This window comes from Mastomys coucha, unplaced genomic scaffold (genome assembly GCF_008632895.1).
Source record: "Mastomys coucha isolate ucsf_1 unplaced genomic scaffold, UCSF_Mcou_1 pScaffold4, whole genome shotgun sequence".
Classification (NCBI taxonomy): Eukaryota; Metazoa; Chordata; class Mammalia; order Rodentia; family Muridae; genus Mastomys; species Mastomys coucha.
In genome coordinates this window covers 43,410,437-43,429,135 of record NW_022196910.1, presented here as the reverse complement: position 1 = coordinate 43,429,135, position 18,699 = coordinate 43,410,437, and the positions used below count along the sequence as shown (strand labels likewise).

The following is an 18,699-nucleotide window of genomic DNA, read 5'->3' as shown; positions in this document are numbered from 1 at the left end:
TATATATATATATATATATATATATATCTCAGTCATGGAACTCTTGTTCAACCTGTGTGTGTGTATGTGTGTGTGTGTGTATAAGTGTGTGTGTGTAAGTGTGTGTAAGTATGTGACTTGCTCAACCTGTGTGTGTGTGTGTGAGTGTGTGTCTGTAAGTGTGTGAGTGTGTGTATGTGCTGGTGAACATATGTGTGTTTATACACTTAACCAAGAACAAACGAACATACACAGACTTGGGAGAAAAAACCAGAGACTATTTGAAAGCGAAAAGTATAAGAGATTTTAATAGCTGAGACAGAACTGAATTGATGAGCTGAAACAGCTGAAGATATCAAGCAGATTGGAGACCAAGAAACAAATACTCAGAATTGTGTCTGTTACAAATGGGAATGGGAGAGAGTCAAGAGGCCACACTGGAGAGTTACTGGGTGAAAATGTGCAGGGTTGAGAAAAGGCACTAATCTGAAAGAACAGGCATCCAGAGAAATCTCAGGTAAATGAGCAAAAGGATTTCTGTACCTAGACTGTCCCTGTGAAACAGCAGAATTGGGGAAGGGGTGCTTAGAGCAGCCTCATTAAGCAGGCTTCTCACAGGAAAGCAAGAATTACACTTGCAAAGAATTACACTTACAAGAATTACTGTTACAAAGCCTGCTTTGTAACAGAGAAGGTAAGTGCTAGAGAAGTTAGAAAAAAAATATTCCCAGTGTCCTGATAGAACTAACTTTCAGCACAAGACAAAAACATAGGAAACTGTTTTGCCAAAAGGAGAGCTACAAAAAGATATACCCAGAAATAAAAGCAAAAGTGGAGAGAGTTTGTCCCTAGGACTTTTTCAATAAAGAATTTAAAGAACGTCCTTCCAGATGAATGAGAATCCTCTGAGGTGAGGCTTCTGAAATTCAAGGATGAAGGACAAACAGGTAGTAAGTTGGAAGAAAAGCCAAAGAGCGAATGATTTCACAAAACCATAGTTTGGGGAGGCAGAATTCACAAGGAGAAATGAAAGGGCTGGAGAGATGGCTCAGCAGTTCAGAACACTAGCTGCTTTACCACAGGACCTGGGTTTATTTCCTAGCATCCATATGGTGGCTCACAACTCTTTCGTAACTCTAGTCCTGGGGACAGGACATTCTCTTCTTGACACCAGGGGCACCAGGCACACTCATAATAGTCTGAGTACATACATGCAGACAACCACTCATACATATTTTAAAAAGTTGAAGAAGGAGAGAAAGACAATCCAGGCTATCCAGAGCTTATACATTGCTAATGCCGGACTTGATGAGGATGTGGCTTCTTAAATCAGTGAGAAATGGGCAGCAATTCTAAGAGCAGGGCTCAGCCTAGCACCCGTCTACCTGCTGGCATTGGCACTCACACGCTTCCTGCTCCCTACCCCATCCCCCATCCTCTGCTGCCTCTGATGTTAAATTATCAATTCTCCTTTCAAAAGCCAATTTTCTCATTGTATATAGGTCCCACATCCCTCACTGAATGACAGCACTTCTCCCTCCCCTGGTGATGTCAGAATCCCCTTTTCCTTTAGAAATTAGGATCAATATAGAATATCCTGCTGCTGCTGCTGGTGGTGGTGTGGCACACCCTTTAATCCCAGCACTTAGGGGGCAGAGGCAGGTGGATTTCTGAGTTCGAGGCCAGCCTGGTCTACAGAGTGAGTTCCAGGACAGCCAGGGCTGTACAGAGAAACCCTGTCTCAGGGGAAAAAAATTGCTGCTGTTTTAATAATTAAAGATAATACTTTCTATCACATTTCCTGTTCTCAATAGTGTCCCACCTCTTTGTTCTATTTTACAGCTAGAACTTCATATCAAGGTTACCCTCTAATATATTTTGATAAGTAAAACACACCTAAGCAAAAGAAGAAACTTGGTAACATAGGAAATGCAATAGAAAGGTTCGTAATGTCCTGCCGAGTACATAGTAGGCTTGGCAGGCACTTAACGGATATTTGCAGATTTCTGTGGATAGACCATTGTGAAATGTAAAATTTGTGAATGCCATTACCTGTTCTTCCTTTGATAGAAGATGACTGTTTTAAATCTCCACTCATGCTAGTGATGGTTGCCTTGTAATTCCGTCCAGGCACCAGGTCTGTAAAAGTGAATTCTTTGGCATCTTTGGAGAGTGACTTGTGGATGACCAAGAGCTCTCTGTCCATCAGTGAAATGATGTATTTCTCCCATTCGCCTAGAGGGGCGCGCCACGTGATGCCCAGTGAAGTTTCATTAGCGTGTTTGATTCGAAGCTGGAGGACAGCCAGGGGTACTGAGGAAAAAAAATCAATGGAGACTTGGGGTCACTGGTTCAGTCACAACCATTAGTAGTTTTTAGAGAGCTACTCTTAGCCATCAGTTCTGGGCTCTACAGGAGTTGGGAGTGCTCTTAACTGCCCAGCCATGTCTCTAGCCCAAAGAGTTCCTCTCTTCTTGTGGATCATTGTCTTGAAAATACTTTTAAAAAGTTCTGTGACCCACAAAACTAAAATGAATAGACTATGCTTGAGTATTCGAGTGGAGTGAGAAGTATTTATTGCTCTCAAACCTTAGAAAGACCAAGTGCTTCTCTGTTTATTTCTGAGGGGACCCTGCTGTGCCACGAAGAGGAGACAACTGGAGAGCAATAATTACAGTTTTAGAAAGGGCAGCTTTTATCTTAAAAGAATCTCAATTTCATTCTCTTCTTTAAAAGATGTTATCATTATGACATCGTTAACAGCAAAATATTGACCCCTACAAAACAATGGGAAGCCATATTATAAAAGAGTCGGTTGTATTGAAAATTACAATTTGATTTGAGATTTCCTGTAGTTTTGTGGTAATGGATCACTAAATAGTTCATCAATGTAAAAAAAAACAATGATAACTTGTATCAAGGTCTACCTCAATCTACGTTATACATCATCTGCCAGTGTGGTTCTAAAATGACCCCCACGTGGTCTGTGAACATGGTTTGCTACTCTAATGAACCAGAAAATCTAGGGAAAAAAAATACACAAATCAAGGTATTCTAATATATATATATTTTTTGCATTCACTCAAAGTACACCTGCAAAATCTTCCAGGCCATTAAATGCCTGTGTTCCTGAAAAATGTCACCAAGAATCTGAAAGATGTCATTTCTAAAGAAGCAGTGTGAGCCCTGGTAGGTTGTATGTGGGGCTGGGCACTGGGTCAGTGGCCACCAAAGAGTGTAGAATTGCTTTGCTCAGGCTTTAAAATGCAGGCTGAGAGACAGTTAGGGCTGTAGGCTCTGGGGTGAGCAAAGCACTTTCAATGCCCTGCTACATGTGCAGGGCTCAAAGTTGGCTTTCTGACCCCTCCAGTAGTGTGGATATGAACCTTATTGAAAAGGAACAATTGTTGCTAAGCTAGAAGATGAAGTTGCACAAAGGAAACCTAAGGAAAAAATATAATCTGAAAGCAAATTCAGCATGAAATAAATAAAATTCAAAGTTGGAGGCGGAGTGGGGGAGGAGGTGTCTTGTTAGGGTTTTATTGCTGTGAATAGGCACCAGGACCACAGCAACTCCTATGAGGACAACATGTAATTAGGGCTGGCTTACAGGTTCAGAGGTTCAGTCTGTTATCATCAGGTGGGCGCATAGCAGTGTCTAGGCAAGCATGGTGCAGGAGACAACTTCATTTGAACGCTCATAGCAGACTTCAAGGCAGCTAGGATGAGGGTCTTAAATTCCACTCCCACAGTGACACACCCACTCCAACAAGACCACACCCACTCCAACAAGACCACACCCACTCCAACAAGGCCACACCCTCCCAAATAGTGCCACTCCCTGGGCTAGGCATACTCAAACCACCACAGGGTAGACCTGGCTGTTCATTTAGTTTACATTTCCAGGTTGTTTGAAGTGACTGGCAAAATACTAGGGGACGAGAAAGACACGGGCATTGTGAGTCCTAAGAGTGCGTTGCCTTAAGCTGGCTAGGACTTTGACCATCAGCCCCATGACATTAGTACTGGAGGAAAAGATCACTGAGATGTGCAGGTGGTACGTTAAGGGGCTATCACAGCCATCCTCTGTACGTTAAGGGGCTATCACAGCCATCCTCTTTGGCATTCTCACAAGAACATTGAATCACTGAAGTCATTTCTTTATCAGGCAGGACTAGGGGAGATGGATTTCACTTTAAGTGTGGTCTATTCTGCATCCCAGTGATCATTCTAGAAACGCTGGAAGATAGCTGTCATACTTGAAAGCAGAGAAAACAGGTTCCGGTGTTTGTGATTTGCTAAAGAAATTGCAACATAATGGGGGCAGCAGAATGATCAGGATCCATGTATCATAACCAGCCCTTTCCTGTCATTCAAACAGGACGTCAATCACCCTACCCGGTCCTGAGATCCTCAAGTTAGTCAGTATTAGGTCAAGGTAATGGTAACTTCATTACCAGCACTCTTTGAAAGGTTGGTTTTTATTCTCAGATTGTATCTTTTCTGTTGTTGTGGCATCTAAAATGTCTTTCCTTGGGGCTGAAGAGATAGCTCAGTGGTTATGGACGAGTGCTTGATGCTCTGGTATAGGACCTGGGTTCAGTTCCCCAAACCAGGTTGAGCAGCTCACAAGTGCCTGTAATCTCAGCTCTCTTGGGATCCTCTGCCCTCTGCTGGATTTCGGCGCATATTACTGCCCCATCCAACCCCCGCCGCCACCGCCGCCCTCAACACAAAGTTTAAAATTTTTATATTTAGGCTTTTTTGAGACATGAGCTTCTCTGTGTAGCCCTGCTGTCCCGAAACTCACGCTGTAGACTAGGCTGCCCTCGAAATCAGACATCTGCCTGCCTCTGCCTTCCTTGCCTGGGATTAAAAAGCTGTGAGTCACCATCACCTGGCATAAAAATAAATCTTTGAAATGTCTTTTCTTTTATGAAATGATAGTCACCAGTGGAAAGGGTGTTTGATGTTCAAAAAACTGAGGAAATTAAATGTTTGCAGCTCTGTTAGCCTTATAATAGCTCACCTTTAGGGAGTACAGAAATAATACATCTGTGGTTCTATGAAGCTGGGAATGAGTTACATTTGCGTTTGTTTTACCTGTCCTGCCTTGGCAGCGCTTGGAACTCCGCAGATTTCCGCTCTCCACAATGACTTCTACCTCATACTGTCTTCCCGGTATGAGCTCCAAGCCATCCAGGGCATAGTGTGTCTCTTCCTTTCCCACAGTGGTGTTGAGGAGCACCACGGAGTCATTGAAGAGCAGGATACGGTAGTGCTCCCAGTCTCCAGCAGGGGGCGTCCAGTTCACTGCGAAGGACTTCATCCAAATCTCGTTGTAGGAAACCAGATTCCTCACTTTTTCTGGAACTAAATAAGGGCATGCAGAGAAGTAATGAAAACAAACCAAAACAGAAAATTAAGATACTCATTTGCTTTGTTATGGGAAGCGATATAGAGAACACAATGTTTCCTATTGAACACATTTGTATTGCCTCGGGATACCTGTGTACATCAGGTGAGTTCTTTCTTTCTCCCTTTCTCTCTCCTTTCCCCTTTCCCTCCCTCTCCACTCCCTAATTTTGAAGATACGTGAAAATCATTCCAAAATGGGACAGTTGTGCAGTCTCTTGCCACACTGTTCATAGCGTTGTTGTGACTGCTGCTTTCCCCTGTTTGTCTGCCAGCCCTGGAGATCATTACGACATTGTATCTCATGATGGTGACAGTAACAAATGTGATATCATTTTAAAAAGATACTGCATGTTGTGGTCCTGAGACTTCCTCATTTATTTTTTTAACTCCAACTGGAAAGAACAAACTTCATGCATATGGCTTTGGGCATGTTTTGAGTACACACACTCAGAGTCTCTTCAAAAAACCCGACCAAACAAAACCCAGGTGCTTGGCTTACATCTGAGTCTCTTCAAGTTCAGACCTGCTCCCCTCCTAGATAGCCCCCTTGACGCCTCTCTATAGCCACCGCCCCACCTTCTTCTTCCCTTTCAGTGTGCTCAGGAGTACGTGCTGCCGAGCTGAGCTGAGCCGTCTTCTCCTGAGCTCTTCCACCTCTGAGCCTCCGTTCCCACCATTCACCCTCACAGACACTTGCTTTCCCATTCCATTTTCCAGGAAGTTCACTCTGTCTAGGTTCCCCTGCAAGGCCATTGTCACTAAGCTTCTACTGATCTTCTGGAAGGGAATATTGCCCTTTGTCCCTTTTGACCATATCACTCTTACTTGAGATCTCTTACTTGAGTCACTGAGACTGGACTCAAACTGAACCACCTCCTTTAAATTCAAGTTCCAGTACTTTCCTGACTAGGTGGCTATGAATAAGTTATTTAATTATTCCATTTTATCTGCACAATGTCTATGCTAACAGCATAGCTCTTGGCTTACAGTTTTCTGGCAAGAAATACATGAAAGAGGCTTAAAGTGTTTGCACGGGGCCCAACACATGAAATTACCAATGCCATTGGTGTTTTTTGAAGGATACTATTCTCTCTCTGTGTGTGTATGCTACGTCTTTGATTAAAATGTAGCATCTACTAAGCAAAAGTCAGCAAATAATCCTTTACTGAACTACATAAATGACCCCTGAAAGATTATATTTTAGTTTTAGAAGTACAAAACCAAGCCACCAAGTAGGCTTGGCCACAGGGTATACTTTGCAGAACCTTACCTTAAAAGCAAAGTACATCATAGCCACTTTAACAAGGTGCAATAATACAGCAATTTATTCAAATAAAGAAAGAGATAAATGTTCATTAATATATATGAATAAAACTATTTATGGGAAATACCATGAGACAATAAGTCGGCCTTATTATAAGAATGAACCAGTAATGTTTTCTTTATCGGCACTGGTGATAGTGGAGTTGTGATACTTAGGTGATGGGGTGTGAGAAAGCAGAGAACAACCTGCAGATTGCACAGGAACCCAAGCACATTTGCTTAAATGATACAATGTATGCAATTAAAGCCTCTGTTTTATTCTGTGTGGGGTTCCATTCCATGGGCATTTTTGGTCATATAAACCCTACTTCTTAGGTAGGAAAAGAAGTCTCTTTCTACATTACTTTGCTCTATTCTGAGCTATATCTAAGAATGATTGAGGCAACCAGAGACTATCCCAGAGGCTGACTCACCTGTTCTGCCCATTGCCGACTTCTCAGCAGAGAGTTCACCAGAGACACAGCTGATGGTAACTTGGTAAAGCCGTCCAGGGACTAAGTCCTTAAACTGAGTTTCAGTAACATGAGGTGCTAATATTTTGGATTCCTTGATGGTTCCTTGGTGAGACAGGGTAATCCTGTAGGAATCTACATCCCCAAGAGGTTTCTGCCACTTCACATTTAGAGAGGTCAAACTGTCGTCATTTGTCACCTTCAGATTTGAGACTTCCATAGGAGCTAATTAGTAAAGAATGGAAAAGAGAATTTACTCCTCATCTCTTCCCTTCATATGGCCTCGTTTTAACCTAAACTTTAGTGTCTACGGGACATAGTCTTTGATCAGGAGAAAATCACATGAGAGACAATATATTACTGGAAATCCAAGAAAGACTGTGCCATCGTAAGAGAGCTATCTGGTAGTCTGGAGCCTGGATTCTGGTGGGACGTAAGGGCTGCCCACAGGACACTGGGTAGTTCTCTCAGTCTCTCGCTGGGCTTGATTGCTTACAAGCAAATGAAGTTTGAACAGAAGATTGTCCGTATTCCTTTACAGCTCTGGGATTCTTTAGACAGAAGTTACAATGAGGTCTGCCACTTACTTAATTTCTTTGTGAGTGTGCTTGCACGTTTATTTATGTAAATAAATATACACTAAATAGGTTGATTAGTTGGTAGTTGTACAAATTTGCATGCTCAAATACTTTTTAAAAGATTATGCATGTGTGTGTCTACATGTGTGAGTGTGTGTCACATGTGTGCAAGTGTGTACACACAGATGTTAGAAGAGGACATTGGTTACAGGAGCTGGAGTTACAGACAAGTGTGAGTTGCCCAGTGAGGGTGCTAGCAGCTACTCTGGAAGAACAGTAAGCATTCTTAGCAGCTGAGCCATCTCTCTAACCCATTGAAATACTTTTTATATGAAGTCATGATAAAGTTAAAGAGCTGTGTTACTTGTTCATCAAAGGAAAAGTAATGAGAAGAGATAAAGTTTGATGAATATTTTTCCTCCCTCTTACACATGCTGTAACTATGCCTGATGGTGTAATACAAATTAATACTGTCTCACTAGAAGACTGAGTATATAGCATAGTGAGTTTGTACAGTATGCTCAGAAGAGGAATTTGTTCTCTCTCTCTCTTTCTCACTCTCTCTCTCTCTCTCTCTGAATCTCTTTTTTGTGTCTCTGTGTCTGTCTTTGTTTCTCTGCCTACCTCTGTCTCTGTCTCTGTCTGTCTCTCATCCAAGATGGCATAGAACTTGCTATATAATAAGGTCTATCATCAAAATTGTGATCCTCCTGCCTCAGCTTCCTGAGTGCTGGGATTATAGGTGTGCACCTGGTTTTATTTTCTCATGATATTCACAAACAGTTCTTAAGATATCTTGTGTATTTTTCTTAGGAACATCTACGTATTTTTGAAGTGTGTAACAAAAAATATATGCATATGAAGCAGTTTCCAGTCTCTCTCTCTTCAGTCTCCTATGGTCCCAGATCCTATCCCCACTGGAACAATTTCAAAGGCATCACCTACTTTATAGTTTACTATAAAATTAGATAATTCACAAAGAGACGTTTATCAACATAGTCTATAAATTAGGAGCATTTGAACATAAGTTCTACAAGGGCTCTGACCTTGTCTATCTTGATTGGTACTAACCTTGACATATACCTGACACTCAGAAAGAATTGGCTGGATGAATCAGTGAATGAGCAATCATTAATAAGTAGTCCCAATTTTTTTTTCAGTTTAGGTTAAGCTGAGCAACTGGGTCTCATGTCATGTTTTCTTGGGTAGAGAGTTTTAGAAATGACTGTCATACAAGAACATGTCTCCATACAGCTCTAAGAAAAGCACTTCAAACTCACTCTGGGTGCTCACAAAGATAGCAGATGCTTACTTAAGAGCCAGAGGAAACGAGCATTAGGTGTGTATTAAATGGAAAAGTTTGAACCACATCAGCAACTTTGCTTCGGAATGTTGCCAAGGGCTAGTTTCAACTTTAGAATAAAAGAGATTAATTTTTCTTCATGGAGGTGGATATATGTTAAAGTCTTTCTATAACTCACATGAATTTCAGTTTGTCCTGCAGTACCGTTATCCAAATAGCAAACCAGATTTAAACTCAATTTGAACTTTGCTCTTGCTTAGCAAAGAGGAGGAACTTACCGGTCCTCACCAGTTTCCACTTGGAGTTTTGTAGTCCTGAGGCCAAGGTGATAATAGTGAGGTTGTAGAGGTGGCCAGGGGTCAGCCCATGAAGAGCATAAGAAGTATCATGCTTGTCCACATTTGTGTCTTGAACAACAGTCACTTTATCCATTAGCACCAGCCTGTATTGTTCCACATTCCCAGAACCATGAGACCAGGAAATTAGGAGAGAATTAGGATGGGGGTAAATGCCAAGGTCTTTCACTGGAGATGGCACTAGTGGGACAAAAACACACGGCCACAAGGTCATTCAAGGGATAGTTCTTTAATTTACGTATTTATTTATACTCTTCTGAATAGTTTAATTTGTATCATAGCAGTACTCAGTAATGGGCCCTTGACAGTTCACTGAGACCTTTGTTAACCATCTGTATAAAGTCCACAGGCTTTATGGGATAAAGGGACATCATCGTACATTGCCTGTTCTATCTCCCCTGTTTTATACTGATAAAGACAGGCGTTGCCTGTGCAGTGTAGTGCTGCATGACAAGAAATAATAAATAGAAGAGACAAAGTAACAAACTCTGGGAGATGAAGATGGAAAGAGATAGAAATGGACAGGGGAGTCATGCACTTCCTGGGAGGGATATGACATACAGGGATACCAAATGAATTATTTTCCAGCATAGCCAAGAAGCAAAAAACATATTTTAAACCCAGGGGCATTTAGAAGACATCATAACTTGATATTACGAGAATATACAAAGGGCTGAATATAAATAAGTTCTATGATGCAAATTTGGGAAAGAAAAATCTCGTTTTCCTGGATTTGAACTAGACAGACCCATAGGGAGTATCTATTTTAAATTAGAGAAAATTCCACTTTCAGAGAAATCTTGTGACTTGTTCAGAATCACCTAGCAGTATAGTGGCACATTCACACACTCCATGCCAGTCCAGTCCTCTCTCTATTAAACCTCTTCTTAACATATCATTTACTTTACTTATTTATGATGGGTGGCATTTTTTTTTTGAATAACATATAATTTTGAAGGTGCCAGAGAAGGCTGGGAAGTATTTGCCTAGCATGAAGGGATCTCTGAGGTTTCATCCCCAATACCATAAAAAGAAGAAAAACCAAAAAGCTACTGCTGACTGTTAATCACAGACAGCACCAGTCTTACCTGTAGATCCATTGGTATACATGAGAAAGGAGCGCTTTTCTCCCGAAACAGCTGTGATGGCAATTTTGTAACTGCTGCCAGCAGTGAGGTTCAGAAAAGTGTATTGACTCCATGGGGTACTTTCTTGAACTTGGGCTTCTTGTATCTTTTGATTGTTATGATCAAATAATTGTACCTCATACTGGCTGACTTTTCCAGAAGAGGGAGTCCACCGGACCTGCAGGGTGGTTGATGTGGTCCTCTCAGGGTTGACTTCAAACCTGGCAGGAGGCAAGGGATCTGCAAAAGGCATCAAAGAGAAGGCAGCCTGAGTGCTTTGAAAATAGCTGCTGATGCTGCTGCAGCCCCCACCCCACCTTTCAGGTTCCTTAAAATTGTGAAGATCCTCCTGTTGGGGGATGGGGGTGGGGGGATGGGGGTGAGATGGGGATCATTGGTGTAATACTGTACTTACAAACCTCTGCCTCATTTTGCAAAGACACACTTCCCTGACCTATTAGGGATGAGACCTATTTCTGAGAAGGCCTTTTTGTTAAGGTAGGTCTCTGACTTTGAAAATTCAGTCAAGGCTATGTCTTCTCCAACTTGCAAGTTCAGCACATGTTGAGACACTGACAAACATCCAGCATGTGCTTGGTTCAATACTGAAGATCCAACCAGAAAATACAAACTATTAGGAGATACTAGGAGTCTGGAATTTGTACTCAGCTTTTTCCTAGGTTGTACATTCTAGGTGCCATTTACATACATGTGTTTGGGTAGATTTTAGCTATTAGGTAATCATGTAAGACACAGATTTAATATTGATCCTAAGATAGATTTGCTTACCAATATTCATGCTCCCAACAGCTGGGGTTACCAATATCCCCATGCTTTTAAAATCTTAGTTCGGGAGCATGCTGGAGTTGCCAGAGCTGGTGGAATCCACAGGGTTTTACACCTAACAATTAATTTCATGTCAGTTCTCTTAGTCAGGAACAGTTGGGGGAGCACTGCTCAGCCCCTGCTGACTCTTCACCACTGAACGTGAGTCAGGATGAAGAGGGTATCCTGGGGTTGGGGACTAGGTTAAAGGTCACCAGGATTTCATGAAGAGCTATTCTTTAGGTATAGTGGGGAGTGGAATATGTGAGAAGTTAGGCTGTCCCTACTTCACATGCAGGGAGCAGAACCACTGAGAAACATCTCCTGGAGAAAAGTTTTGCAATACTGCATAGTTTGGCTCCACATGTCAGAAGAAGATATTGGAGAGCAATTTATAAATCAGGCCATTTGTTTGAGTGGCACAGCTATACAGACCTCTCAGCTTTGGCCACCTCCCTATGGATTGAGTTTTGTTCATGATACCAAGATTTATAGACCTTATAGTAAAAGCACAATGTGAAGAAGATGCCTGTCCACAATGAACACATCTCCAAACAAGTAAGTTAACCTTATTCTATATTTAAATGGCGTTTGTGGGCAGACAGTTTTTAAGACTGTCTATGGGTGGATAAGACATCCTATGTAGAATACAGCCTGTGAGATCCAATGCCTTTGTTTCATGCTGTTATTTATGTGAGCTCATCATTCTGCAAAAATTAAACATGCCATTAGTATGTTAATAATTGTTAAAAATACAAAGAATAGCCAACAAATAAACCAAGGCAATGTCTGAGAGACAGAGAGAGCTGGGTGGTGGTGGTGCACACCTTTAATCCCAGCACTTGGAAGGCAGAGGCAGGCCTCTGATTTCTGAGTTCGAGGCCAGCCTGGTCTACAGAGTGAGTTCCAGGACAGCCAAGGCTACACAGAGAAACCCTGTCTCAAAAAGAGAGAGAGAGAGAGAGAGAGAGAGAGAGAGAGAGAGAGAGAGGAAAAGAGAGAGGGAAAGAGAGGGAGAGCTAGAGAGAGAGACACAGAGAGAAAGACAGAGAGACAGAGAGAGACAGAGAGAGAGAAAGAGAGGGAAAGAGAGAGAGAGAGCCCAGAACACAGGTGAGCTTCTAAGACAAGCACAGCTCACATGGTGCTTCACCTTGTATTCATTCACACGAAGGTTCTATGCCTGAACACTCCATGACTTTGGGTCTATGACTTGGTTCCCTACTTGAGCAATCTGTATGTAATGCTAGAAGTTAGCTGTGATTACCTTCCTATTACGGATTGATTTATCTGCCACAGAATCAGTGACACAGAGTCTTAGAGAGCACTGATTTTGGAACTGGAAAGAGCTATGTTGAAATCTTAGTTCCATGGCATTCCACTTATGTGACATTCTGAGTGAGTGGCACTCCATCAAAGCTTCTATCTCCCTACTTGTCTGGAGTTTAATAATAAATAAATAAGTAAGTAAAGAAAGAAATACATAAATAATGATAATAGTAAAAAATACCTGTCAGGCAGTGGTGGCGCATGCCTTTAATCCCAGCACTTGGGAGACAGAGGCAGGCAGATTTCTGAGTTCAAAGCCAGCCTGGTCTACAGAGTGAGTTCCAGGACAGCCAGGGCTACACAGAGAAACCGTGTCTCAAAAAAACAAAAACAAAAACAAAAACAAAAAACCATACCAGAGTTCCAAGGAGTTTTGTGAGAAAACCATATATAGAGGAGATTTTACCTAGCATGCAGTGGGCACTCAGTACAAAATCTTATTTCTGTTTCATTTATCAAAGAAATAAACATTTTCTTCTGAATCACTGATAACAAGGAGGCAAAAATAAAATAAATTTTTTTTTGCAAACTAAACTGATAATATCTTCAATGGCTTTTGTTATAAGAAAAAGTCTTGGTAAAATATTGGATATAATTTTTCTGACTCTTAAGCTCAAATAAAAACTTCCCAAGATGAGTTTTATTCATAGGTTTGTTTGTTTCCGAAAGCTAGAGTTTTCATCTCATCTAGTTAGTCTCGTCTAGTGATGAGAGTGTTATTTAAATTTTTTATCCTATACAACAGATGCCATATTAAAAGGAAAGGAGGTAATTTCTCCTCACAGAAAGATTTTTAGTAACCTGGCAAGAATAAGGTAATCACCATCGTGAGCTTCAAATGGCCAGCGAGCCTCCAAAACAACATGGTGGGACCAAGTGGGAACATTTTTGCTGAAGCAGCATTTTAAGGACAAGGGTAAAAGTGATAATTTCACCCAGTACTAGCTCCACAGAGACAAGTCTTGCCATTTATGTCTACTCCCAAGCCAGAGAAAGGTTAAAGAAAATGCTATGACCAGTATAATCTAAATATACAGAATCTGCAAAATAGGAGTCATAAAAAATGGATTTTAAGGTTGCGTGCCTAGAGGTTGAACTTCAGAAACGCAGACTTTATCTAATCTCTCTGAGCCAGAAAACAAAACAGTCAATCCTTTGTACATCCGGCAGAACAAAGAAACAATGTAACTGGGAAGTGCCTGGGCTGCGAGAACCGGCCCTGGAAACAAACACTTAAAACCCCATTTAAACTGTGATAAAGCCGGGTGCTGGCAGTGATCCACGCTACTCTGCATGCTCTAGAAGCTCGGGATTGTAGAATACCATGGTATGAGAAACATTTCGATTATGAATCAGATGTTTCCTTGTGGGTTACAAGCTTCTTTGGCCTGGGTCAGTGTGTATGATATGTGCGTATGTGTGTGCATGTTAGTGTGTGTGTGAGAGCTAGTGCACAGCTGTACTGTGGCATGTATGTGGAGATTACATTGATTGCAACCTTGGGTCTTGTATTCCACCTTGTTAACCTTGTCACTGGGTTCCCCAGGCTGATTGGCTCATGAGCGACCTGGCATAATACTTTCTCTGTTTCCTTTCTGGCCCTGGGAGCACTAAGCGTGTCACCATGCCTATGTATGTGTGGATTCTGGGGATTCCAGATCAAGCCTTTGTATGTGCATGAAAAGCACTTAATCCACTGAGCCATCTCCTAGCTCCAAATTCCATAGGTATGTATGTATGTAGTGGGGAAGGGGGCAGAGTTTAACATTTGACAATTCAGTTATATAACTGCCAAGCCAAGTTTTCTGTTCTCAAAAGGAAAGACAAAGCTTGGCAAAGTTTCTAAGTCAAAATGAATTATGTTTTCCTTAAAAAAAAAAAAAGTCACTCAGAAAGAAGAAAGTTATAGTTCTAATGCAAGTAATATTTAATTCTTATAATTTTTAGCAGTGAGGTTACTAAAAACATCCATGTTTATTGATGCATGGATTCCAAGGCTTCAAATATGAAATGGTTGAGTTTATTTTAGAAATAAATTTAAACCAAGAGAAGTGCAGCCAACCTGTGCATTGGTGCCCACATCGGATGTACAGGATGCCACGTTTACAGTGAATACCCTCAGTTGGAAGAGAAGCTGAGAAACAGCCCATGCAGGTACTAGGAGGTGCAACCAAGTGTCTGACACCCAGGAGCAGCCTGAGTTCTCCTCCCAGACTGTGAAATGCTGCCCTGCATGGCATATTCAGGGTGTCCACAACAGAGCCACATATCCATGGGAGTGACAGGTACATGCGTTTATAGAACTCCTTGGTAGAGAGCATATTCAAACCAAGCAGCGGCAGGGATGACACTCATGTCTACTAACTAGGCGTGCAGAAGCTTTCTTGAACTATTGATTTATCTATTATCTTATGAAACTAAGTTGGAGTTGATTAAGAAGTGGTTGCAGGGGCTGGAGAGACAGCTCAGAGGTGAAGAGCATTGACTGCTCTTCCAGAGATCCTGAGTTCAATTCCCAGCAATCACATGGTGGCTCATAACCATCTGTAATGGGATCTGATGCCCTCTTCTGATGTGTCTGAAGTGAATGACAGGGTACTTATATATGTTAAATAAATAAGTAAATAAATGAAGAAGAGGAGGAGGAGGAAGAGGAGGAAGAAGAGGAAGAAGAGGAAGAAGAGGAAGAGGAAGAAGAGGAAGAGGAGGAAGAGGAAGAGGAGGAAGAAGAGGAAGAGGAAGAAGAGGAAGAGGAGGAAGAATAGGAAGAGGAAGAAGAGGAAGAAGAAGAGGAAGAAAAGGAAGAGGAGGAAGAGGAAGAGGAAGAAGAGGAAGAGGAGGAAGAGGAGGAAGAAGTGGTTGTAAAACAAAGTTAAGCACGGGCTTTAAGAATGTGGGAAAGAGACAAATCTAAGACAACAGCCCGAGTCATGCCCTGGGGTGGATGCTGACTTCTCAAGGGAGTCTTCCTATTGAGTTTTCAAGTATTTTCCTTGCCCGTTCCTTTACCCTCTAGATTTACTGTGTGTCCCTGAGGTCCTGTCACTTTGTGCTAGATTACTCAAGAGATGTTTAAGTCTTGTCCCTATTTCATGTCTTTACTATTGTCAGTTTACTCCAGGTGGGCCTCTCCTATCTACTAGCCTTCCCCACCTTGAAGCTGAAAGAACTTCATTAGCACCCACTGAAGACCAAAGCCCTAGTTTCCTGACAGGCACTCAAGGCTGTCCAGACTCTGGCTATCTCCCCTCTCTGTGACTTTATCTTTCTTTATGATTTCATTCCATCCCAGGAGACCTTTATGCCATCCATGTTCTGGTAGATTTACAGAAACTGAGATATCTATCGGTCTTACTTAAAAGTGGGTGGGTAGCAAGCTTGGTTGATAGCAAGGTATATTTACTTGGCATTTTATATAATGGACATCAATGATTCAACTAAAACAATTGGAGGGATTTTTTTTTTTTATTCAGGGAAATTAGGTGAGGGTAGGGCATAATCTCAAATAATTCCTGATACGTGTACTTGAAAATGAGAAGGAAACAAAAACCAGCCTAGAAAAGGCATTTCCTCCAATCCTCAGCACATTGAATAGATTTCCAGTAGGAAAGTTCCCTTTGCTGCTATTGCTATCTGACTATCGTCGGTTTTCTTGCTTCCTTTAAGGATACTGAAATACATTACGCTGATACAGAATGCATAATGCTACTGTGCCGATACCTCAGGATGGCACAAGGCACCGTAAATCATTAACAACCTAAAAGGAAGTTAGAGCAGTTTTAACAATCATAAGCCTCATCATATACCTCAGCGCAGATTGGCATGCTATTCATGCCATTAACAAGAATTCAAACTACCATATCATTTTCCAGGTCAACAAACAAAACACTAAATATTCACTTAGTGCTAGTCAAGGCCAACAGTCTGTGAATCTCAGACATACATGAGAGGAATAAGTAAAATAAGATGAATTATCAAGGTACTTTGGCTTGGGTACATCCCGACATTGGCATTTACAACAAAGATGACTATAGGCAAGGGATTATATCCCTTGTTTCTCAATCCCTTATCTGAAATTGAACTAGCAATGTATATCCTTCAGAGTTGTCTAAGAGACAACGCGCAGGTGAAACGCTAAGGGTAGCCGTGGCCCACAAGGGTACCTTGTAGGATGTGGTTGGTGTGAGTCTTGCTGCTAATGTTGTACTCCACACAGAATGAATTCTTAGTTGAAATGCTTGGAACAAACATGTCTTAAATTTGTAGGTTTTTTTTTTTTTAAATTTCCATATACATAATGAGATATCTTGAGGACTGAACCCAAGTCTAAATAAAACATTCACATGTTTCCTTACATCTTATGCACATACCATAAAGGTAATTTTATAAACTTTGGAAAAAAAAAACACCCTGCAGAAAAGGGAGTTTCATGGTGTGGAATTTTCCACTTGTGACATCATGCCAATATTCAGAAATTTCTAATTTTAGAGGACTTCAGGTTCTTTAGGACTAGGATGCTTGATCTATCTAGTGTTAATCTTGGTGTTAAAATTGAAAAGCAGAGAATAAAATCCGGACTTAACCAGAACAGAAGACAGCCAAGTCTCCTAAGAACCCTATGAAATAAGCACTATTCTTCACCCCACTCTTTAGATTAACAAATAGCTCCAAGGCAGAAGGCAACTTTCTTTACCCATCCTGGCCAGTAAACAGTGGAGGCGCTCTGCCTTCAGAATTCATCTCTGAACCATAAGGCAAACTCTCCCTTCTGAATGCCCAGTCCAGGCTCCATGAGAGAGATTCAAATGGTATATTCATGAGAGGCTGAGGCGAGAGAATTGTCATGAGTTTGAGACCAGCCTGGGAATACATAAGGAGACCTTGTCTCAAACACAAAACCAAAAACAAATAAGCAAGCAAAACCCAAAAAGTAAAACAACAAAAAAAAACATACAGTCAACATAACAGATATTTTACCCTTTCATGTACTAAATAAGGAAGGTTTTGTGCCACAAAAATAAAAACCAAAAACAAAAGAAAAGAAAAAGAAAAAAGAATCAACCAAACAGACAAAACCCCACCTTTCTTCCTGTAAGCCATAATAAGTAGTTTCAGGCCTTACAGATTAACCACATGTAAGAAGACACAGTCCCCAAATCTTACAGATTAAGCACGTGTAAGAAGACACAGTCCCAAATCTTACAGATTAAGCATGTGTAAGAAGACACAGTCCCCAGATCTTACAGATTAAGCACGTGTAAGAAGACACAGTCCCCAAATCTTACAGATTAAGCACGTGTAAGAAGACACAGGCCCCAAATCTTACAGATTAAGCACGTGTAAGAAGACTCAGTCCCCAAATCTTACAGATTAAGCACATGTAAGAAGACACAGGCCCCAAATCTTACAGATTAAGCACGTGTAAGAAGACACAGTCCCCAGATCTTACAGATTAAGCACGTGTAAGAAGACACAGGCCCCAAATCTTACAGATTAAGCACGTGTAAGAAGACACAGTCCCCAAATCTTACAGATTAAGCACGTGTAAGAAGACACAGGCCCCAAATCTTACAGATTAAGCACGTATAAGAAGACACAGGCCCCAAATCTTACTGCTAATGATATCAGTGGCTCCCAAGTTGCAGTGTGCTTTGATGCACTTGGATTCCCTGGCTCTATTGTTTCTAAGTTCATGTTCATTTCACATAACATAGAAACCAGGAATTTTTTAAAATGACAACTTGTGCCACACATTTTGATGATAGAAGTTACAGATAGTTTTCAGAAATAATTTATTATATTTAAAGTGTAGGTTGAAGCCGCAAACCCTAGAAACCCTGCAATGAGGTTGTATTTGAGAGAGCTGTGGCCTTTAAAGGGGTGAGTAAGTTAAACTGGGGTCAGTAGGTTGGATCTAATAGGACTAGGGTCCTTTGAAGAAAACAAGAGAAGAGAAGGGGAGGGGAGAGAAGAGGAGAGGAAAGGGGAGAGGAGAGGAAAAAGGAGAAC

General features: G+C 41.3%; 1 protein-coding gene across 3 annotated transcripts in view; it reads right to left on the bottom strand.

Moving 5' to 3' along the window:
* The window catches only part of Ptprb (protein tyrosine phosphatase receptor type B), a 111,727-nt gene that overhangs the window by 60,917 nt on the left and 32,111 nt on the right, over nucleotides 1–18,699 (bottom strand). For all 3 annotated transcript variants that reach the window (XM_031350440.1, XM_031350441.1, XM_031350442.1), the window contains 5 exons: nucleotides 10,498–10,776; nucleotides 9,332–9,589; nucleotides 7,134–7,397; nucleotides 5,083–5,352; nucleotides 2,032–2,292 (listed from right to left, as the gene is read on the bottom strand). In XM_031350440.1, the coding sequence (XP_031206300.1) occupies nucleotides 2,032–2,292; nucleotides 5,083–5,352; nucleotides 7,134–7,397; nucleotides 9,332–9,589; nucleotides 10,498–10,776 (1,332 nt within the window). The remainder of the gene's footprint in view (nucleotides 1–2,031; nucleotides 2,293–5,082; nucleotides 5,353–7,133; nucleotides 7,398–9,331; nucleotides 9,590–10,497; nucleotides 10,777–18,699) is intronic.